General features: G+C 41.4%; 1 protein-coding gene across 1 annotated transcript; it reads left to right on the forward strand.

The window, feature by feature from the left end:
- The first annotated feature begins 2643 nt into the window (after positions 1 to 2643).
- Positions 2644 to 21819, forward strand: LOC139463453 (uncharacterized). The gene is made up of 8 exons (XM_071244719.1): positions 2644 to 2791; positions 14421 to 14492; positions 15075 to 15104; positions 15482 to 15672; positions 17227 to 17315; positions 17994 to 18254; positions 18886 to 19016; positions 19228 to 21819. Exons 1-8 carry the CDS (start codon positions 2667 to 2669, stop codon positions 20780 to 20782), a joined length of 2454 nt encoding a protein of 817 aa, XP_071100820.1. The 5' UTR covers positions 2644 to 2666; the 3' UTR covers positions 20783 to 21819.
- Positions 21820 to 25787: the final 3968 nt, after the last annotated feature.

Genomic DNA, 25787 nt, shown 5'->3' on the forward strand with positions numbered 1-25787 from the left:
AAAATGTTTTACATCAATACTGATGCACTGTCTCGCTAGTTTCCTTGTTATACATGTTGGGCGTTTAATTAAACTGATTTGTTTGTGTCCTAGGATTCATTAATGTTGTATATTGATAATCGACATTGCAAAGCATGCAGGTTAGTAATTCATTGATTTCCATTTAAGCAGAATTCGGCTCTGTCATGGTTCTTCATATCGTTGTCCTGGCAACCTATAAGAAATCACACCGAAACGGCACTGCAAGTAAATGACAAGGAACAGAAATTCATAAACCATATTCCTCTGGTCATTGGTCAGTTTATAATTCCATAATTTAGATATTGTTCTAGTGGCGTTAAAGGACAGTGACAACGCTAATTTGCACATTCTTGTTTTAAATATGTTCATATGGGAACAGAAATACGTATGTAGAACCTTTGCTATAAAGTGTAAAAATATCGCACATACGGACATCAAATATAGGAGCACTCCCCGCACGGTTAGCGCAATAGCAAGTGATATGAATCCGTCACAAGAATGCATGAACTCAAAACACAAAGTGCCTTGGCAATACAGGCAGTACCAGTCCTAACAGAATTTCCAGATTTACATATTTCCGAATTTACTAATCATGGGACCCGTGAAGATCCGGGGTAGAATAGGTCTTCAGCAACCCATGCTTGACGTAAAAGACGACTATGCTTGTCGTAAGAGGCGACTAACGGGATCGGGTGGTCAGACTCGCTGACTTGGTTGATGCATGTCATCGTATCCCAATTGCGTGGATCGATGCTCATGATATCAATCACTGGATTGTCTGGTCCAGACCCGATAATTTACAGACCGTCGTCATATACCTGGAATATTGTTGAGTGCGGCGTTAAACAACAAACAAACAACTATTCATGGGTAGGGAGTATTGTCGGATTCGTACCGATAATCGTTCTTGATTTCACCAAGGTGGTTAGCTTTTAAGACCTTATGGCTTTGTTTTGTTGCATATGGCTTTCCTCCACATTAAAAGGGAACTACAGTAAACTACAGTTATAACGAACTCAAAGGGACTACTATTTTTAGTTCGTTATAACCGTAGTTCGTTATAAGCATATATATACAGCATAACTACAGCAAATAGTCGGGACTAAAAAGTAAGTTCGTTATAACCGTAGTTCGTTATAAGCATAAATATATATATATATACAGCATAACTACAGTCGGGACTAAAAAGTAAGTTCGTTATATCCGTCAGTTCGTTATAAGCGTGTTCGTTATAACCGTAGTTTACTGTATTCACAACATTCCGTCACCAGTTTAAATCTAGGCGTTGTAATTAGTGCAAGTGCAGTCAGACCAAATGGTTTTGCACGACTTGAATAAAACTTGCTTGATTGACAGTCCCCACTAGCCTTGTTCCAATTTGACCTAGAAATATTGTTCGAAGCGACTCAAAGCCCAACTCACCCTTCCAATGTTGACAGACCTCAAAACAAGAAGACGCACACACTTTCAAGCTCACTGACGATGGCCAACCCCACCCCCATCCCCTCTCTAGGCATCCGGCATACCACTTAATTTGACTTGGCATCCGATTTAAGACCTCTTGAATCATATCGGTGTACACTGCTTGTGCAAGTAAATGCATGCTCATACGCTTAGGGCTAATTATTTTATTGATTTTCGCTCTTTTCTAGATATTAAGGGCGAAAAATACAATTTTACTTTGAAATATTGCGTATGAGATAAACATTTCATGGCACTGCGTACTGCGCTGCGTATTCTGAATACCACTTAACAGGGTCCGGAATACTGCGTACAAGGGGACTACTTCCACAGTGGTAGTGCATATTGGTGTCATCAAGACTGGGTTCCTGACGAAGGGTAAATCTGACTGTGTGTTGTGTAACCACTTAAACGCTCGCCACAAGCGTCAATACCACAAGCGATATAACACAAGTAGTCTATCGTACAGATCCTGAAGTACATGAACACAAAAACTTCCAAGCATGTCTACAATATTTTGGCAAGTCTAGATCTTTTCGGCTTAAGTCTGAAAATGAAGATATTATATAAAATTCTTAGGAGGCAATTAGAAATAAAAATATATAGCATGACAAGTCATTCGTCACTCTTACATACGGGAACAATATGTCTGTTTTATTTTAGACAATAAGATTTAAAATATTTTTTCTACGTTTTTAGAGGGGCTGAGAAATTTGACATCAGTTATTCACTATTCCTTTGTCCAACAATTGAATTTCCTTCATCTAATACTTTTATTTTTTTAAACTCGAATGATTCACGTGGAGCAAACCTTTTGTATAACATTTTTTCCGGATCGATATTTTCTCCGGGGAAAAAATACATGAGAGGATAATATTGCAGACAGAAAACTGTACCTCGAGCGAATCAAATGCTTCGAAAATTAATATCACTTGTCGGACAGGATATGCGGGTTAAACCGCTCACACGCCCTACTTAGCATTGTATGGGTTACGGAAATCTCCGATCATAATCGCTATCGTATAGCATGCACTGAAACGGGCGCTAAGGTGTGCGAGTCTCGCTACCAACCCAACTCGCGAGATCGGAGCATGCCAACCAAGTAACTAAGGACGCTAGTGCCCGGATGCAGTCGGTTAGCGAGGACACTTGTGTCAGAAAGGGGAAAGTTTCAGACAGTGAAAATGACATCGCTTGAAATTCGACCAGCTCGCGATCTCAGCCGAAGAGAACCACCAGAATGGGGAACAGGGAAGGCTAAGGAGCATGTAGACCCGTGGATACCCCGAACTCCAACTTGGCATTATTCGTAAGTATTGCGGTAGAGAAAGGACCCACCCGACTGAGTGGTATTTTTATCAGTGTGTTCATGCTGGATTATCTTCAATGAGTAGCTATGTACTCAATAATGATCTTAGTATTTGTTCACAAAGCTTTGATCGTGTATACCCCTTCGTAAATCATGACAAACGTATGCATATACCATTTATATGGTCTTGATATATATGATCATAAACACATTTTGCTTTAAATAGAGACGAGTATGATACGATTTTAGATGTTCGCGGTATATTCTAGTATCCAATTATTTTAAATAAATGCATATATCAAACTTTAACTAATTACATATATACATTTATAAATGTATCCCATACCATCATGTACTTTGTACAGTTATACGCAGTATGTCAATCGAAAGCAACCCGTATGGTACACGTTGATGAAGATGCGATCGATCATAACAATGTTGATACAGACAATATGTTCTGTTTACTGTCATGGTCGATAAACTTGGTAAGTTCCATGTACACCCAGTTGTCATATCAGGATAACCCATGTGGAAAAAAATGCTTCAGATCAGTATTCGAGTATTAGAGATAATCTTATTCTTGGTCATATGATTTCACAGTCACCTTCATTTGATATTATCCATACGAAGAAAGATTAATATTTAACACCGGCATACAACAACTAACATTGAGGAGGTTTGGGCTATTCAGTGGAGTGAGGGTATGAATTATTTATGGTACTCCATGTTTAACATGAGATACGAGGATACTTAGATAGCTACATACCGCGATGATTGGTGATATGTGATTAATGGTGTTGTTGGAATGAAGGCAGTGTTTATGTAATGGTTTCCATCGTTCTAGATAAACAGGAGGCTGATGATTCATGCGTATCCAGTGATGACAGTGTTATAACCAATAATACTTAACATGGCGCGGATGTTTACTTCATATCTTGACGTTAATGTTCACGTTACAGTAGATGCTCGTGCTATACATAAAAGAAAATACATACATAAAAAACATCAGAAATATATAGAAATAGCATATATTGTAAGACTGTAAAATACTATCCTTTCAAATTTTCTCATGTCTCATGAGAGACAGATCGTCAACTATCCCAATACCATCAGTTCAATCTTTGTTTATGTTAAAAAAATGTCAACTATCCAAATACCATCAACTCAATCCTTGTTTACGCTAAATATTGTCAACAAACCAAATACCATCAACTCAATCCTCGTTTACGCTAAATATTGTCAACAAACCAAATACAATAAACTCAATCCTTGTTTACGCTAAACAATGTCAACAAACCAAATATCATCAAATCAACACTTGAATACGTTGTCTTGCGTCCTCGACAATCTAATCACCGATTACGGAGAAGACTTGACTAAGAAGCAGAAGAAGAAGAGGAAGAAGATGAAGAAAATCAAGATAGTGAGGACAGCAATCCACACACCTTTATAAGCATGTTATGTACCACTTCTGATAACAAATTCATACCTTTACAAAAAGACCGCTACGTATATGTACCTAAGCCTCATACAATTAACGGTAATCAGCAGGTAGACAAGACGTTCCACCTGACGGAACAGATTGTTACATTTAAAGTAATCGATAACGCCAAAGGTGACGCCAAATCCTATAGCTCTCAAGCATGCCTACCAAGGCAGAACGACCAATGCTAGAACCCCTTTGTATTGGCCAGATCGTTTTATAACTGTCTCCAACACTTCGGCTATTATACAATGCGTCTCTTGCTACAGTAGCTCTGACAGTTACATATCAGTGGGCATGTATCTATCAGTTACATTAACAGACATGTTAACCTAAGTCTGTCTTTGAAGCTTAGGGTCTACGTCACGCCAACGTACTATTATCTCTCTGTAAGCTGAACGTATAAGGTATACTATCAACCTCTTATCAATTACATACATTTGGGGCATTTGGTGCAGATCATGGTGTCCTCATTCTAGGTTTTATTGGGAAGACTCACTTATATACATCTTCTCCCTTAGTCGCACAGGATTCGCTGATCGTTGGTTTGAATCCCATATTTGCCCCGATTAAGATCGATCCGTGAACATCCGGGTTAGAATAGGTCTTCAGCAACCCATGCTTGTCGTAAGAGGCAACTAGCGGGATCGGGTGGTCAGGTTCGCTGACTTGGTTGATGCATGTTATCGTATCCCAATTGCGTGGATCGATGATCATGATGATGATTGTCTGGTCTGGACTCGATTATTTACAAACAACCGTCATATAGCTGTAATATTGCAGAGTGCGGCGTCAAACAACAAACAAACAAACATTATTTTTCTGTAATATTCTTCACACGTCCATCTTATCTATGTAGGAGAGAGTGACTTACAGGGCAAAGTGGGTGGTCCTTTAGAGTAAGACAGAGAAAGGCCTATCAGCGCTCCAACCTTGTTATACAGAGCGCAATCTGTTACCAACTGGTCCCATTGAGCTACAAGTGTTTTCCAATTGCTTGCTTCCTTCAATCAAGGGCGGTGTTCTCCATAAGCACACAAATATTCCAGCTTGTGCTCAGGTGCTCTATTTGTCCGATGAAGTAGACGCGAGACGCTGTTAGACCGCCGTCATATAGCTGGAATAATGCTGAATGCGGCGTTAAACAACAAACAAACACGATTGTGAACCTTGGTCTGTCAGCACCGTACCCAGTACGTGTTCATCTTCATCACTTCGGGCTTTCCTCCCGATTCAACTGACACAGCGTTACATAACCCAAATACTGTTCAAAACGGCGTAAAACACAATTGTATATATGACGTATAGTGTGAACCTGTCTGAAAAAAACACCTATGCCAAATCAGTACTGTCTAAACCTATGGTGCATTAATGCTTACTGCGTGTAAATACTCAAAGATTCACATTTAATCATTCATTACGTCACCTCTAGGTTTTTACAATTCTTTCATTGCAAATGCAGTCTTATCTTTAAAGTTCATCTGGATTGTTGAAAGTATAGCTTTTCAAACTTTAGTGCTGAAATTTGACATGTCAGTAATGTCTCCATTAAAAAATAAGATTAACCCCGGACTATATAGCTCGTATATGAAAAGACTGACCTTAAAGAATGAATGACAGGTATACATGTCATGCGATTAACACATATCTACAGAGAGCAATATGTCAAAACGTTGTTAATATCAACCAACATGTATATTGCAAGGCCAGAGTCTATCCCAGCCCGCCTTCCATTCACCGTTACATTCCGCCTAACCCCTTTAAGTGCCGCTGGATTAAAACGTTGAATTTAATATACTTATAATGAACACTTCGTGCACACATGTCATCCGTTGTCAACGATCACGTACCCAAGCGCAAAGAACGTCACTGAGGTAAATGTCACTGTGGCCAAAACCTTTGTGCAGTCAATACTATCTCGATCGACTATCCGCGGTGCATGTTATATATGGCAATTGTAGATGCGTGGATTGATAAGGGATCATTGATCAACTGTGTGTTATAACATTTTGAGTAACGGCGACCCTCCAATGCAGGGCGTATTTATCTAGTGTTATAATGTACTGTGCATTTATCAGTCACTGAGTTTGATTCGAATTATAAGAAAAGATCACCTGAAGGCGTGTCAGTCACTACAAATACAAATTATCTTTTACAAATACCATGTAATGGATCGCCCACCACATCGTTTGTTTGCCACCCTCCTAACGCAGTCTGTGATAGCTAAATAAGGAAGATCTATAAATATATATTATTTAATTAAACACGAACACTGAAAAAAATAGCAATCCAGGTTTTCAAAAAAACAACTAAGCACCGGTGAGCGCACTGTCAGAATCGCGTTGTCACGACGCCTAAAACGACATATCGAGTTAACCAGTTTCCAAGTATCCGACAAGAAAGCTTTTAAATATTTCTATCTTTATAATGTTCAGTATAATTAATTGTTTTATTAATACGGTGTTATTAAAAAATATTTGAACTGTGACAAACTTTGCATATTTCGAACATATCGCAGAATGAATAAATACACTCCTTTTATCTCGAAGTTCGTAGACCTATATTTCTGGTGGACATTTCTTGCAAAACGGCTTGTTACTTCGAGAAAAGCATATATTCGAGTTAGAGGTGTTTGTGGCCGATTGAAAAGGTCTGCTTCGTGTCAGACAACTGATTAGATATTACACAGGGCGTGGTTAGGATGACGGTGTTTAGGAATTAACCAATAATTTTTGTTAAAAGACGTAGAATACTGAATACCATTCCATTGAGTGAGTGAGGAGGGTTTTATGCCAATTTTCGTGATATCCCGCCCTATCTCGGAGAAGGACCCAAGAAATAGGTTTTGCACATTGTGGGGATTCGATCCCGGATCTACGACGCTATATAAAGGCTACCCCTATCATAGCATTGAAATGAAACTTATTTCTTAAAGAACACTTAACAATGCGAACGTATAGCGCTGATGCATGTGTAGCTGCTGTTAGTCACAAACATGGACAACCCATAGGGTTTTGAACATCTGTGAAACAAAAATAGCAGCATATATGATATATCATTCTATCCAAATTCATCTTAATCCCCAGCCACGAGATTGCTAAGGCCGACGTTGGCAACGTGGTCAGCCCCCGTGCGAGGCGACACCTGCAGTAAGGGGTTAACAGCGGGGTTTTTATTGACGACAGGCGGTCGATACAAATGCCGAATCTCCTGTGACAACTTCAAGCTGGTTTTATTGAAGAGAATATAATTGGAAAGGTTAAAAGCGGTGGCCTAGAGACGTGAATCGGGGTACACGGGAGGGAATTGGATAACACGACATAACCTGTCAACAAACACATTGTGTTATCACCTTGTGTTGGTTTGGTGACTTGTTTGTGCCCTCGAGATTTGGAAAGAATGCGTGGGTGTTGAGGCTGTCAAAACGAATCTCGTGGCGTATGGTTAGCTTAATGCTTGGCTAAGCCAACATGGCTGGATTCAGCAGTTTGATATTTTTTGTTATCGCGACAGAGTGTGTCAGATTAAGTTCTGTAAAATCGCGAGAATTTCTTAATGTTCTCATCAGTTTGATTTGGTCTTCGTTCTCAATAGAAACTGTATCAATGAAACAGCTTCACCTTTCTGTCTGCTTTAGGATATATCTATCTATCCATCCATCTATATATATTTATTTATCATCCATTTTTCCATCATCTATCTATTATCATCCATCTATATTAGTAGCTTTGGCGCCGTAATTCGCTGTACAGAGTTACGTCCCTTCGCAATGGCAGAATCCTATGACCATTGGTTCTCAATTTCGCCCTGATTATGATTCTTGGTTTGTCAGCACCATATCCGATCTCATGGGTTCCACTGAGGTGTTAAACTTGTAAGACCCGCGTTACATTTCTCTAGCATTAAGCTGACACGTCGCGTTAAACTGAAATACGCGAAGTAAAGCAATTCACTCACGTACTACCCACTAGGGGCGGTCGGGTAGCCTAGTTCGCTAGTCATGCTGAAGACCCGGGTTCGAATCCCGACATTGGCACAATGTGTGAAGCCCATTTCTGGTGTCCCCCGCCGTGATATTGCTGGAATATTGCCAAAAGCGGCGTATATCCATACTCACTCACTCACTACCCACTACCCACGGATCTGTTGAAACGTACAAGCACTGGAGAGCTTCAGGGTCGTACATACATGCCTAAAAAGTGTTTCTCGGCCACATTTGCCCCAAAGGTGAGGGGGGCGGTCGGGTAGCCTAGTGGTTAAAGCGTTCGCTCGTCACGCCGAAGACCCGGGTTCGATTCCCGACATGGGTACAATGTGTGAAGCCCATTTCTGGTAGTCCCCCGCCATGATATTGCTGAAATATTGCTAAATTTTAGCGGCGTAAAACCATACTCACTCACTCTCCAAAAGTCGGGGGAAATAGGACTTTTAAATTTGTGTGTTTGAATACAAAAGTGGTGAGAGAGGAATACTTAATGTATGTGTTAATTTGTCTTGGGGGCCTCTTAAGCAGAGAAAATTGTTTTTTCAGGGATAATAGACACCGGTACCTAGCATTCTGGTCATGTCTCCATGAAAACCAATTCTTAATATGGATATTATGTGCACTTTAAATGCAGATATAATTATGAATTAACTATCACATTCCGCCTTGAATTCAACGCTAAGTGGTGAGGTGTAATTCCCCCTTTTGACATTCATTTCTTTCATCGTCATTGACCCAGGCTGTATCCATGGTTACGATATTTACTTTCGATCTCGTGTCGTTAATTAATGCCCACGTGAGATAACGTTGTTTGTGCTTGATTGGGAATCCCTGCGTACAAAAAATATCGATCTCAATGTTTCATTTTGTTTCTCTCTCACATCCGATCGGGTTCATTCTTTGATCTGTTTAATTATTGATTTGTTGCCAAGCAGCAACAAGCAACGTCACAAAAGAAATGTCTGTCGCAGAGAGAGCGAGCGATGATTCAGTCTGCTAAATCCGATTTTAAATGCTGTCAAATACATCACTCATAACATTGTACAGAGAGCAAATGTAAAATTCAATTTTAAAAAGCAATTGAAACTACAACATGTTTCTCCTAACCTAAGCGCGTTCATGGACAGTTACGTAACAAGGAGTAAGCGCGAGGCAGCTTTATTGGGGGAGAGAGGGTTGAGTTGGGCGCAGCTTGATGTGCGTTAAAAATATTGAAATATTTAATTTATGTTACCTTATGATTCGAGAAACACTTTGCATTAGTTAGCAAAATATTAATCGATATATTTTTAAATGATCTGATAACTTGTTTCTTTATACATCAATATGAGTATTATACTTAAAAATGGTGGGTGCATGTGTACCGCAAACTCTGGATCCGCGTATGGGGAGGATAAAGGAAGAGCGGAATGCGTCAGTATTTCTCAACATGTGCAACCTGTCAGGTTAGACAGTAAGGTGTTTCTGTAATTGGCTTATTTTTAATAATTATTGAGTTTTAATTTCTAGTCAATATCAGATAATCTTATTCGCAACCTCAAACACATTTGTATAGTTACATAGACAGAATGGATACAATACACTGGCCTGGGCTTGAGCGTGCGGTTCGGAGCACGCATTGGTATGTATGTATATTTACATCCATTTGTTTGTTTGTTTCTTTTGTGAGAATAGGACCGTGGTCTAGTGGTAGAGCGTCTGCCTTGAGAGCGGAAGGTCGTTGGTTCGATTCCCGGCCGCGTCATACCAAAAGACGTTGAATATCGGTACTTCTTGTTACCCTTACTGGCGCTCGGCATTAAAGAGCTGAAACAAGGACTGGTCGACTCGGAGTCGGTATACTGTGTCTGGGTGGGGTATTCATGTTAAACTGCGGCATGGTATCTCAGCGTGCTAGCACTTTAAAATCGGGTTTGGGTGATCCTGGCACAGCCCTTGCCCCCTCTACAGACGGCGAATGGGACTTCTCCCAGGAAGCACTTCCTAGGCAAACCCACCCAGAACGTTTCGGAGAATGTGAAGACTCAACAACACTGCAGCCCTCTGCATTACCCAGATTGCCAGAAGGGCTGTATTCCTGGTAGCAAACCCGGGTACTCTCCCGATGTCAATCAACAGATTGGGAGGTACCAAACATAAGGCAGTGGGGAGTCGGACAACGTGGTACTTGGGATGCAAGCGTGACATTTCGAAAGCGAGGTCTGCATATTTGCTATGTTTTTCCTCAATGTTGTCAATCACATTACTGTCAAAAGGGACAGAAAATTCAATAATATAAATGATTTCATTGGATTTATCAAAAAGGACAAGATCAGGTTTGTTGGCCTGGATATGTCTGAGGCTGTATGCGGGCCTATTCCAAAGGATTTTGTATTTATCATTTTCCATGACGCCCTCTACATATTCCGGGTCGTACCATGGATCGACCTCTGTGTCAAAACCACAAGCATGGCGAAGACGGTAATAAAACGATCGAGCCACTCCATCATGTCGCGTAAGATACTGTGTTTGTGCCAAAGCTTGGCATCCACTCACAATGTGTTGGACAGTCTCATTAAATTCATAACATAATCTACATTTCATATTCTCCTTTTGATGCAAAATCACACATTGACGGATTCGAGTTGGAAGTGACTGGTCCTTAGCAGAAAACAGAAAGCCCTCTGTTTCACTTTTCAGGCCAGACAACTTCATCCTAGTGAAGGAATCTGCAGGATTGCTGATATTCTTAACATACTGCACATAGACTCGTTGCAGTGGTCGTTCAGAAAGCCTCTCCTTGAAAAACTGAGTCTGGGCCGATTTGATATGGCACTTCGCTTGGTTGACACTCATTTCTGTACCGTCCAGCAGTACAGAACCATCAACAAATTCAACACCGACATTGAGAATATGCCCCACATCCTTGGCTCGTTTAGAAAACTGTGGAATGCCTTGTTTTCATCAAGAGTCTTGGCATGCTTCAAACGAGGATCATCAGACAAATGTGTGCAAAAGTGCGCAAAACAATTCTTTCATGAAGAGTCTCCACATTAATCAAACCACGCCCGCCCATCATAATTGGTAAATATAAGCGATTCTTCTTCTTCTTCTTCTTCTTATTATTATTATTATCATTCGATGTTGACACCTTGTTATCAGAAGACGCACATCGTGGGAGGCCTTTTCTCCCTGCTAAAGAACAGTCAAGTACCTCTACTGGCCCTCCTCCGCAATATTTACCTTTGATAAATTAAACACATGTAACGCATGTATTGATCGCGGACACTGTAAGAGCTAATACATCATTATACGAATGAAGCTAAACCGAAATGTCAAAAATGAATTACAACACTACGTATAAGGCGATATAAGGGGTCTTATAATAAATAATATATTCTAAAGCAATAAACTGTTTGGCCTAATTCAAGGCTGATTGTGGCACATGACAACGGGGTTACCGCATTCGGAACCACTCGCCCCTTTACGTGACCTGTAAGAAGCATTCGTCACCACTCGCCCCTTTACGTGACCTGCAAGAAGACTCGTCCCCCTTTCGATCAATGTTATGTGCGAAAATACGACAAACCAATCAGAATGCGCGTATGACTTCATGTTCTTCTGTCAAAGAATCCCTCAGGATTAATTTTTGATTGTACACATGTCTCGCATAAAATATATACCCAAGATACAGTTAAATGTGTTCAATCATACTGTGTAGTACCGCATGTCCCGATATGCTTTAAATTTCATCTGAAATATATAAAATATATGCGGAAATATACGTGAATCATTACGAAACGAGTTGACTATTCCTTTAGCTATGTCCCTTTGCGCTAAGACGGAATCCGGTCGCAAAAATGGCCACTACAGGGGCACGAGCGCTATTCGGCTTGTTCCGGAATAACACGAGTTGGTCACGAATGCTGTCATTCGTCACCACTCGCCCCTTTCCGTAACCTGCAAGAAGACTCGTCCCCCTATCGATGAATGTTATGTGCCAGAATACGACAAACCAATCAGAATGCGCGTATGATTTCAAGTTCTTCGTCAAAGAATCCCTCAGAAATAATTTTTGATTTTATATATGTCTTTCATCTAAAAATATACCAACGACACAGTTAAATGTGTTCAATCATACTGCATACTTCCGCAAGTCCCGATGTGCTCTAAGTTGCATCTGAAATATATATAATATATGGGGAAATAAATGTGAACCATTACGCAACGAGTTGACAATTGTTTTAGGTATGCCCGTTTGCGCTAAGTCGGAACCCGGTCGCTAACATGGCCACGAGATGGGCACGAGTCGCTATTCGGCTTGTCCCGGAATAACACGAGTTGGTCACGAATGGAATGCTGTAAGAAGACCTTGCCCCGGAATGACACGAGTGGTCACGAATGGTGATTTCCGCTGGGCTGCTAATGGTTGACCTTAGCTAATATATCTTCCCAGGTAGTCGTAGTGTAAGATTTGTCCGGTTTGGGCTATTTTACTTGCACATACCACGTTTTCAGCGTCATAAGATATAGTATATTATTTAACAAATACATTGAGCCTGAAACTATTTTTTTATCAGATTTGATATAACAAAACGAATGATTACAAAGAGAAACTGACATTGATGCGTTTCTCGCAAAATTCTTGTTCGGACTAGTAGAAGAACCGAGGGTGGTATTAAGGAATAACACGTGACAGGTTACTGCAGCCGTGGCAGCCTATTACACCCGCTAGATTTTGTTGTGGAACCTCCAACAAGGGGGCGGTGGGGTAGCCTGGTGGTTAAAGCGCTCGCACGACACCCCGAAGGATCCGGTTCGATTCCCCACATGGGTACAACATGTGAAGCCCATTTCTGGTGTCCCGCGCCGTGATACTGCTGGAATATCTCTAAAGGCGGCGTAAAACATACTCACCTCATCTCCTTAACATCGTGCTTAAATGACCTTGGATAAGTTTCGTCGAAAGCTACTGTCACATGACTGTCTGTAACCATCTCGTTAAAATCCGATCATTTTCCCAATAGGATATCTCTCTGCATGAAGATCTGTAACATATTGGCGACAGTTTCTTGTGTTCACACGAGCGACTTACACATACGCGCATCTTCCCGAGGCAAGGAGTTCACTAACTATAAGAGTCCAGTTTCCACCCTTGCCGAAAAAAAGCTTGAATTTCCAGGCTCGATCGTAGCGCCACCAGTGGCTATTACGAGTTATATCCCTTCTATGTCCCTCCTATTGACCAATGAGATTCCACCTCTTCTATCACTTGCATATGCCTCAAAACAAATGGCGGCGCCTAGTCAAGACCATCTTGTCGATAGTCAAGATCTACATTGTAATAAAACGGACCTTATCCCACAAAGTGCATCAAATCACTTGATCACCTTGATTAAAAACATGAAAAGATTTGCGAAATATCTGTAGTCACCCAGTTGGCGGTACACATGTTTTACAAATGCTTCAGTCGACAAACATCTGCACTGAAATCCATGTTGTTTACGAACCGGATGTCGATTTCGTTACGCGATTTTGATTGGATTATGCATTGACGCATTAGAAGAATTGCCTCGATATATCCAGGGCTCGGTAAAACCAACACTAACCCCTGGATCCATTCCTGGTTCCCTAGACCGCCTCCGTCGTCTAGTGGTAGAGCGTCCGCCCGGAGAGCGGAAGGTCCGGGGTTTGATTCCCGGCCGCGTCATACCAAAAGACGTTAAAAGATGGTACTTGCTGTTACCCTGTCTGCGCTCGGCATTAAGGGGCTAAAACAAGGACTTGTCGGCTCGGAGTCAGTATACTGTGTCTGAGTGGGGTATTCATGTTAAACTGCGGCATGGTATCTCAGCGTGCTAGCACTTTAAAATCGGGTTTGGGTGATCCTGGCACAGCCCTTGCCCCCTCATAGTGAGCTAGCACTATAAATCGGCATCAGTCAGGACTTGTACAAGCAGCCACACACACACACACACACACACACACACACACACACACACACACACACACACACACGTGCATGCACGTCGCTATATAATTGCAATAATCTTGGACGCGACGTTAAACCCAATTTCACCTCACCTCACCCCTGGTTCCCCAGATTACCCGCCCTTGCTTTTCGTAAACATTTTAGCGTCTGTCATCCTCCAAGTAATCACGTTGTTGTTTTTGTGTTCCAGTGGTCAACCAAGAGAGCAGTTTTATACCTTGACTCAGCTGAAACGGAGCAACTTGAGGAAAGATGATCAGCTGTAAGTATTGGATGATATTGTGCAATCAGCTGATAACGTGAACCCTGGTGTGACTTCCAGGCTGATTATTGCATGGCGTTGTGACATAAACCGCCCACTCTATTATAACACTCTAACCACCAGGTATACATGGGGACAACCTTATTACCAGGGGCGTTGCTACGACTAAATACAGTTGTAGGCTGAAGGGAGAGTGCAAAGCGCTGGGGCGTTAACTAGGGGGTGGGGAGTTGGGGGCATGACCCCCAGTCAATTTTGCATTTATTTATATTTTTAATTTATATAGATATGCAATTTACTCCTATTTATTGACGTACTGGCTGGAAAATTCAACATTCATTGTATATATATTGTAGTTGGCAATTAGTTGACATATTATTTGATAGTTTTCAATCGTTGCATCACCATAACAGCTATTTTCTGTATCTGTTGCATTCTAGATAATCCAGATGTTCAGGAATAGAATTCTATAATTAGAAATACTGTGTAGGTATCAGTATACGTATCACTCACTCACTAAGTCTGAATATGTTTTTTGTTTTGTGAATATTTTTCAGCATTTTTATTTTTGTTATTTTTCAGCATTCCTCGCCCTCAAGACTCAGACATGGGGTAAGCATATACCACAATGGCTCTGAATTCAGAAAAAGAAAGATGTTGCGGCATATCTAACGTTAAACCATATTTTCAGTTGTCCATCTAAAAGTACATGAACATACATATGAAACAAAAGACGTCGTGTTGATAAAATCCAACGATTGCAGTTCACATAGAAACCCGTGAAGATTGGGGTTAGAATTGACGCCAATGCCAATGTCTGGACAGGACTCGATTTCTTACAGACCGCCGCCATATAGCTGGAATATTGCTGAGTGCAGCGTTAAACAACAAACAAAGAAAACCAAAAAATCTAAATGTCAGAATAATCATAGAACAAAAGGAGAAATAAAATTCAATAATACCATTAATATCTGTGTTTTTATTTCCAGGAAGGAACTCATCAACCTCCCCTTCCCCGCGGAACACCCCTACACGTCACACATGTCCCAATTTGCCGTGTTTCCCAAATTTGACTCCCCGGAAGATCCCAAAAGGGGCGTGGCTGCCAGGAGTCAACAGCCAATCAACTCCGAGATGCCAGCTTCCGCGTATGACGTCAAAATTAAACATAAAACGAAAGGTATAATTCTCGAGTAAATGTAGTATCATTTGTTAGAGCATTGACTGTTGATGGATGTATTTTAAGCAAATGCGATTACACAAAATTTTGGATTCAGAATGACAAGACCACTGGTCAAATGTGTGACCACCAGTTAGTGCACACTGGCCAATGCAGAAATCAATCGCTATTTGTCAGCAATCTGTCTGTATCTTTACGTGGATATTTAGGCTTGGTCCGAGTTTGGGGTGGGGGTGGGGGTGGGGGTGGGTGCGTGTGTGTGGGGTGGGGTGGGGTGGGGGATGGGGTGGTGTAGTGGTGGTCAGGGAGCCAGCACCTATCAGTATTACAGCAATATCACAGCGGGGGACACAGAGATGGGCTTCACCCATTGTATTCAAATAGGGAATAGAACCCGGGCCTTAGGCTTGACGAGGGAACGCTTTAACCGCTAGGCTAACCGCCCTCCAACAACAAGAGATTCTAATAAGGCCTTAAGAACATAATGTAGTTCTTTGTCAGATCTTCATTAAGAATGGCGGCAATCGTTCTGTAGACGTCATCCGAGGCTTAAGAGTGCGTTTATCTTTCGCTCATACACTTCGTGGTATTTAGGAGAAATCGATTTTGGGCAGAATCTCATTAATGTTTGTTTATATTGTAACATGGAGATTTGATTACTCATAAAATTTCGTTGTGATCAATATCCTTTGATTTAAGACATAAAACATCGATTTCTAAACACCTGCGAGAGATGATGAATCACAATAGAATGAAGCATCGGGAGAAACAATGATCGTCTGTGGTAGTGTGTTCATCATTCTTATAGATTGTTAATTATTAGGGATACTACGGTCCCAGTGACGGTAGGGTAGCCTAGTTGTTAAAGCGTTGGCCGCAATGCAGAAATCCGGGTTCGAGTCCCGACAGAGGTATGACGTTTGAAGCCCCTTTTCGGTGTCACTTCGCCATGAATGGGCGGGAATATAGCTCTCAGCCTGTACTTGAACCTAGTGCGTGAGTGCGCACGAGTGAGTGAGTTTAACGCCACTTTCAACAGTAATCATCCCAGTTTGTCAGCTTAATGTGGAAGGAAAGTCCGTTGTGATGCAGGTCTCAGACGTTTACCACTTTGGTGAATCATATGAGTGCAATAATCACTCACTTGTTGTTTTCGAAGTTGGTTGTTTTTGCATGTTGGAGATACAAGGCTCGAGAAACAAGGTGTGAGTGAGTGAGTTGGGTTTAACGCCGCTTTTAACAGTATTCCAGTTATATCACAGCGTGTCAGCTTAATGTAGGAGGTAAGCCCGAAGTGACGCAGGTCACTTACCACTTCGGTGAAACCCACGAGCACGGGTATGGTGCTGACAAACCTAGAAACATAATCGGGGCGAACCGGGACTCGAACCAACAATCATAGGTTTCTGGCGTGCCCAAGGGACGCAACTCTGCACAGCGAGTCGCGGCGCCTTAGACGACTGGGCCACCCGTCCCCCCGAGAAACAAGGAGTTAAGGCTACTATTTACATGTACGTCGTATGTACCTATATCGTGGCATGTTTGTAATTGCAGGTTATGGAGACCGGTACGAGATACAGGCGCTGCCTAAGGAATCGGAGAAGAAAGCTCTCTACTGGCGCGGTGAAGATTTTTTTGATCAGGTAATATATTTCAAGAAACTGTTAAAGAGGTTAATAAACTGCTGGAAAAAATTGTATACTCTTGAAAATTGGTTTTGACCACAAATTTATAAATGTTATGAAAACAGGCTCACAACAGTCGCTGAAACACTGCATACTTAAGGCCCAAAACACAGCAATGATACCAGTAGCAAATACATAAACTATTTCTTGTTTGTTTCGTTTTTAGCCACCATAAAACATTGGTGTATTCCTTCTTTTGCCCGCCAGTTTACTAATATGTCTCAGTTTCCGTCTGTTTGTCAACTTAGAAACATATCAGATTGATGTCACAATGTCTTTCCTTTCAAATTGACCACACCTACAGCTGAAATGTCGAATTATTCCAACTGTAGATACCAACATTTACAATAAAACTGTCATCCTCATATCAACACACTACACATATAATATCATCCCGAATTAGTACGGACAATAACGTTCCTTTTGTCAGGATTACCAAATTTCCGAAATGATAAATCATGGTGACACAGTAAATGCTTTCTTAATTAAATATTGACGTATATACGTTATCGAACCCGACAGCGCGGACGTTTCTCCTACAATGATTTGTGTTTGTTCAGGACTATTGTTTACAGGCCACCTTGCTATTTTCCTGACTGTGGCATTAAATATGCATTCACGGCTTTATGTTTCCAGCTAGTCAAGACTCACGGGAACCGACAACCATATTATCCGACCCCTCCCAAAGTCATTGCGCCAAACCTCCAGGATCGACCAATGGACATGAAGGTTTCAGACCGTACGGCTAACACACTGAGAAATGTCGAACGATCTCATTGGACAACTAGTCACAGTCTAGATTATACAGGATTAGGGCCAAGCAATCCCAAGAAACTGGAAAATCTAGACGACAAGCGAGTCCGTTTCCTTGACACCGGCCTCGAAGACGATAAACTGGTGAGTAAAAAGCTGTTGCGTAAACTAATATATGTATAACGTGACACAAATATACAGCGGGGGCAAGCCCCTGGGTGACCTAAGTGATGACCAATGCTCATCTATGATCTGGCCAGTGGCATAGTACCCGGATGTCACTACCTATTACTTATCTATTCATAAGCAAGTTCTATGAAAAGCATTTAGAAGTGATACAGGCAAGGAAGAGAATATATGGATGTCAACTTCTTTATAATGAGGAACACAACGGAGTATATGCTTACTCCTTCATTAAGCACATGGTCAACCAAAAACGGTCACATCGTTATGGAAGGGCTAATGCTGAATTCGCTTCGTAGAACGAGCCACAATGTTATCTTTAAGACTAATAAATCACCTCAGATATGTTTCATTTTCTCCTGGCTATTCACTAGTACTGTTTATGCGCTAGGTAATATTCGAAAGTTTGTAAGTGTTTTTCTTGTTAAGCAAATACGGAAATATAAAGGCTATTATAGTTAATATGTTTCTACTAATTTGGAAAAGAATAATGATTGCAATATTTTTATATATTCTGTTAAAGCCTGACGTATAGTATGCCACCGATCTCTATGAAAGCGATCATACTGTACACTGAATCTGTTTGTTGCAGTATCCACGATCCAGCAATACCTTTGATCCCCCGCGGCCAATGGAAGGCCGTATAGCTCGGATGTTGACTCCAAAACCGGCCAATCAGAAGATGATAGAGAGTGGAACACCCGTTAATCCCAACTATCAAAGGTAAGTCAGCATATGATGAGTTGCAAAATCATCATTTGCGTGAAATGAAAGGATGAAAAGTGTTGATAATCCATATCTGTAGCCTACATGACTTTGAATATGCTATCTCCTTGAAAAACCTAAATTCAAATACATACGTCTGGATTTGATTTATTTGAATCAGAGAGGACGGCAATTTTGAGATCTATAACAACGCCTTTCGATTTTACAGAAAGATGACTTTGACCGAGAAGGAAGAACATCGCTTGTTGAATGGCCAGGCTTATACAAACATGCCTGACAATGACACTTTTCAAAGTGATACTCTGTGGAAGGAGATGGACATGAGCTTCAAACCCGAACCAGCCCTTAAGAAACTGGAGGATCTTAAGGCGACCCAAGAGGGCCAGGATGTGCCCTACCCCCCGACAGGTGCCCCTCCCGATCCCGAGGAGAGCTACTTAAAGAAGACAAAGGGTGATCGGGATGACGAAATACAGCAGATGGAGGCTGAGAACAGATGGCACCTATTGGAGTTGCAGAAACCAAGCAATGACATCACCTTGCTGAACGTGAAGTATCAACATGCTACGGATAAGGAGAAGCCTCAGACATTCTATGGCCACGAAGGCAAATACAATGAAGAAAGAGCTGGGTTGTACAAGACAAGCTACAATCCTCAGAGGCTGGCATACTCCATGAACAACCTTACAGAGTCAGGACCGGAGATAATGAACACGCTGCACTCCCACGTCGGGGCTGAGCGAATGCCAACAAGACTAAGTCACGACAACGATGAAGCTTTGAGGACAAGCAGGACACTGTGTACAGCACAGGCCAATCTCAGTGGCGACAGAAGGAGTACTGAGGAGGTTCTTCAGCCGTACCAGTTCAGGAAGGAAAACCAGAAGCAAATGATCCAGCCTAATGAAGTGACAGCGAGGCCGCTGGTACAAGAGGGTGATTTTCTACTGAAGGAGAGCACAATGGGAGACAGCTATAACGTCCACAAGTTCCTTCAGGAGAATGAACTGCCAAGGCACGCTAGGAACGATCCCCAACAGGTCATGTCTCGAGAAAACCAGAGACTTAGCAATGTTAGAAGCAGGTCGGGCACTAGGACTTCCAAGAGCGTTCAGTTCTCGGATAACGTTACTATAAGAACTGTCGTTCCTGACCAGCCAATCAGGGTGGAGACTGCACCTGCAGGCGCTACACGGCCTAGGGGCAGGAGTCAGATGCTGGACAGCGATGTGACAAACACGACCCAGTATGTCAGTCGCCACGCTCTGTACAGTAAGGAGAACGAGAACCCTATGGACCAGTCTCAGACACCGAGACACAAGGTCACCTTCCGGGCCGAATTTGAACCTTTGAAAGAACTGACGACGACCAAACAGGACATTTCCGTTCCAGATAGAAGCTTTAAGAGGAGACCCAACGCTTCATCCCTGTCGGAGTACAAAGATGAGTTTGGGAGTCTGTCCACGAATTTTATGCCATCGAATCTGAAAACTACCATGGCTTTTAGAACATCATACGAAAGTCAGTTCCCGACCTTCAACCTGGACTTCAAAGACGATTCCAGATTTAGCTGGGAGCCCGGATGTGGGGTGCCACGCCCACAAACCTCGCTTCTGAATATACAGAACCGGTTTAACAGGTCGGCTGTTAGGCGCAGCTTCCATGGAGACTTCAGAGAAGAAGCTCCGGATCTGAGGAAAAACATTTCCAGTGGGAAGAAACATAATTTCTCCGGCTTCAATACTCAGGTTCTTCATGGTTGATTGACGTGTGGTGGTGATTTCTACAAACAGTGTTAAAACGTCCCCTCTGTACATCTGTGGCAGTATGTATGGTCAACGTGTACTATAATGATGGCGCCGTCAATACGTTGATTTACGGGGACATGTAAATAATCACAACTTTTTGAATAAAACATTCATCGGCATAGGATCTCGGACACGAATCAACATGTATCTAGTGTCATAACTGCTGGTTTGGAGAAGGCGAAAGCCATACAAGACATGGTGAAGATGGTGATACGACTTTGTCAAGGTTTTCAGCACTACAATCTGGAGGTTAATGAAGGGATGTACAAAGACCTGCATCAGTTCATTATTGCAGATTTTGTCCCGAATTTGTTTCGTGGCTTCTCAGCTCCATGCCGTGCTCCTGGGTTAAACCAAAGTGGTAAACATCTAAGACGTGAATCACTTCGGGCTTTCTTACCACGTTAATCAGAGACGCCACTGGTATACTGTTCAAAGCAGCGTTAAACCCAACTCACTCACTCATTCATGCAATTTTCACAGTATTTAGTATCATGCCTTCAGTATTAATGTGCTAAATGCGTTTTTTTCGCGACCCAATTTTGCAAATAGGTCATGTTTGTAAGCTTTCCATTTTTTCACTTATCACAAGTCTTTTTTCGATGTAAGTGAAAAAGTAATGTGGAAAGAACAAAACGACAAGAAAACAGACCGAGGTCTTAAAAGTCTGCCCAGGGTTGTAAATCAGTTATTTGATTATCAATGAATCAAACTATCAATTGCATTTACTCAACGTTTCTTTTAAAAGTATCACCAGCAGTATTATCAGATGATTAAAATCATTTCATTTTTCCATAATGGACATATGTAGTCATACTTTTCTGTCGGGTAAGATTGTGAATGAGATCGTTTCAATATTACTCCCGATGACAGCTGTCTCATGTTGTTTACTTTGTTCATTATTAAGGATATTTCTTGTAATTCTTTCTGACTAACTGATGACGACCAGAAATGGTTACTTATGAGACCCCTGTTGTTAAAAACAATTTGTTTACTTAAATACCGTAATGAGCGTGATTCATAAACACATACACTCATGTGGTTAGAATCGTACAATGATCTCTACTTTTAGTACAGCTCTCTTATTACTGAAATGTTTTTTGTCGTATTTTTACAAATGCAAATTTCTGTTCATAGTTGCTACCTTTGGTTACTAAAGCAAAAATGCCTTCCAAAAATGTAATTATTTTTAATGGGAGAGATTAGCAATACCAAAGGGGGTGTTTTAGCACGAAGAAATTGTGATAATGGCGGTTGCTACAAAAGTTTTTCACGTTACCGAAAGAAATTTATTCATTTTCGGTTAATGCTATTTTTCGTCATCGAGCTATGATTTCCTTTAAACAAAGACGATTTCTTGTTGTTTAAATTATTACGGTTGTTTATCATTGTGTATTATTCCCACGAATGATGTGTTGTTTGCAATGTTGTTATTTTCCTATTTATTGTGATGCATGACGATTGGACCACGCCAGTATTATATTATACCTGCAATCGCGCTATAGTGAGGTGATGTGAAGGGTGATTCAGCTCCAGTGTGTATGAAACAAATATACGAGTTCAAACCGCCTTTGTGACTGAAAATGTTCCATCTACGATCTGTAAATTTTGAAATAAAAATCGTTCTGTGATGGTCATTGTTTGACTTCGCAGTCTTTTCTAAAAGTCCGAATTATAAGTATCAAACAAATTGGCTAGCAAACATGAATTTGTTTGACCCAGGTTCAATTATTTACATACCTTAAATCTTTCAAAGCTATATTGTTAGAGATGCGGCGTAAAACAAGAAGTCATTCGCTCACCTTATTCATGAGGCGAGGCAGGGTGTTGGCATCGTGGGTAGAGCGTTGGCTCGTCACGGTGAAGACCAAGGTTCGATTCCCCAAACTGTATGAAGTCCATTCTTTGTATCCCCAGTATCAACACGCACACTGACTCGTAAATGAACATGGTGGGCTATTGGGGGCCCAACTATGGAGTCGGGTTCCACTGGAAGCGCTCGTTAAATCATTAATATCGTCCCTTCAGTCTGCTGTAGTAATAAATAGACAAGGCATGGTCCACCAACTAGTATGCTCAGGAGAAATAAACGGATCCGATAAGTTATGAGAGAATTACCATGTAAAGTTAAAATAAAGTGCCCGGCAAAAGAAAGTATACACTTGAAATGTAACAATAACAAAAGTTATCATAACGTTACCATGGTGAAAACAGTCGCCGAAACACTGCAAACGTGAGGTCCAAAACACAACTATGAAACCCGTGTCAAATACATCACCAAATTTACCAATTTCAAAAGTTATCATAACGTTACCATGGTGAAAATAGTCGCCGAAACACTGCAAACGTGAGGTCCAAAACACAACTATGACACCCGTGTCAAATACATCACCAAATTTACCAATTTCAAAAGTTATCATAACGTTACCATGGTGAAAATAGTCGCCGAAACACTGCAAACGTGAGGTCCAAAACACAACTATGAAACCAGTGTCAAATACATCACCAAATTTACCAATTACAAAAGTTATCATAACGTTACCATGGTGAAAACAGTCGTCGAAACACTGCAAACGTGAGGTCCAAAACATAACTATGAAACCCCTGTCAAATACATCACCATCAAATAACTATTTCTTATTGTTTAATTTTTAGCCACCATTAAACACGGGTGTATATTTATTTTGCCCGGACGTTTTTATTGCTCAAAACAGCAACATTGCTGCCACTTCTATTTTCGGAAAGAGCACATTTTTTGCATTAGAATAAAGAGCAACGTCCAGTGTAATTACATTCTCTGATTTCAACACGTATGAGTCGGGTATGGTATAAGTCAATATTTTGACCAGTGGATACAACATGAGCAGAGAGTAGTCGAGTCCGAGGTCAGAGTGAAAATGGAAATGGCGACTGATGATTTCGTCACGGTACACATACAATACAATGTTATGGCTGAGTGGCAGGAGCACAAAGCTTCTCTCTCCATGATGGTATGGACTAAACTGAACTAATCCCTACTAGTTGGGACAGTGTCTTGTATGGCGTGCTGCTCTTTGACAGGCGTGCTTCCTCATTACGAACAAGGGTCTCTAATCTGACCAGTGTAGTATCTCTACGATGCATCAAAATTGATTTTCAGAGAGAGAGAGAGAGAGAGAGAGTTAACCCTCTAGTCAGATTTCAGTTTCAGTTGGAATCGTCCGGATTGACAACTTTTCAGATGAACGATAAAATAGTATTCAATATTGTCCCGATGCTAATTTGATGACGAAATTAATGAGATGGTCGGATTTGGAGGTTTTCCTATTTGAAGGGATCCGTTCAACGTGGGTTTCACTGTACAGATAAACTTTTTAACATAGCAGTTATACACGTTTCATGATACATAATTGTTGTTGTCCCGACGTGTATAACGGATGATACAGTCCAATAGAATCCTGTGTTTAAAAGACACGGCAGTACCAGAATATTTGCGTAAGCTTCAGAGTTCATTCAACCTACACACACACACACACACACACGCAAGCGAGCATACACACAGACACACATACACATACGTATTCTCATCTCTCACAATCGGTACTTAATCACTTTTGTTAAATTACGAGTCAGTGTGCGTGTCCGCAACACGTCCGCCATATCACGACGAGGATAGTTATATATTATTTCAGGGTTCATTATTTGAAAAAGAGGATATCACACGATGCATATAGCTCGCCAAGGCTTTCCAAATACGACTTTTATTCCCAATACATGATAATTACCATCCCAAAACACACTCGCGTGATAACCTCCATGCATTAGTGCTATTACAAGATATTTTGATAATTTTGGTCGGGGTGAAATTTAATTGACAACAATAATTGAAGGCTCCATGATTACCCTCGCTTAATGAACAGACAGAGAGATGTAATTTTCCTTCGAAGATTACGCGAAGACCCTGGGTTAAAACCAGTAATGCATTTATTGTGTTTGAAAAGGTGACAAGAGCTCACGTCGACTATCGAATGGAGCGAGATCGATAGAGCGCCATTATTCTTCATTAGTGAATGAAGCGCCCCTTAAATATTCATTTCGTTGTCCCCGGAGCTGTTGACAACGAAAGGAAAGGAGCGAGCACGCTAAACCCGCGTGTCCAATATGCTTGACCAATCGTGTTTAGTTTTATTCCGTGTGTTATTACTAGTCAAACTGGTATTGACGAATGGTGTTTTACAATTGTAATAAAAATGAGCAATCGAAAAAGCTCTAAAGCGATCAATTTTCATTGCGAGTACTTTAATTATTTTCAGTCGCGTGTTGGAGCTAAAACACCTCTTGCGCACTGCGCCATGAAATGGATTAGCGAACGAACATCCAACTGTGCGTCGAGATTGCAGTGGGTTGAGGTAGTGGTATTATACGCAACGTGTGTCGATGAAGTTTCGGGATGAGATTCCGCTCTCCGTGGGCTCTAATCAACACTGGTGCTAAACATGGATGTCCTGCTAAAAGGGCTTGTGGGTGTGCCATGGGAGATATAGGATGAACTTGGAGGCCCGTTCACCAGTCCAATCCATTCTTGCACCAGTAGGCTTGGTCACCTCAAGGTGTACATTGACCCACTGGCCATTCCCTGATGGAGTGAAAGTATAGTAAGGTGTTTCAAAGGGGGAGTGTGATCGTAGATGGGGTGGGGCGGGAGTTTATATTGTCCAAATTGTAATTGTATTACTTTCATTTTTTTTTTGTTTAACGCCGCACACATATATTCCAGCTATACGGCGGTCTGTAACTAATCGAGTCTGGACTAGACTATCCAGTGAATAACCTCATGAGCATCAATCCACGCAATTAGGATACGATGACATGCATCAACCAAGTCAGCGAGTCTGAGCACCAGGCCCCTTTAGTCGCCTTTCACGACAAGCATAGCCGCCTTTCACGGCAAACGGGTTGCTGAAGATCAATTCTGACCCGG

Source organism: Haliotis cracherodii, unplaced genomic scaffold (genome assembly GCF_022045235.1).
Source record: "Haliotis cracherodii isolate W230 unplaced genomic scaffold, xgHalCrac1.p SCAF_16, whole genome shotgun sequence".
Classification (NCBI taxonomy): domain Eukaryota; kingdom Metazoa; phylum Mollusca; class Gastropoda; order Lepetellida; family Haliotidae; genus Haliotis; species Haliotis cracherodii.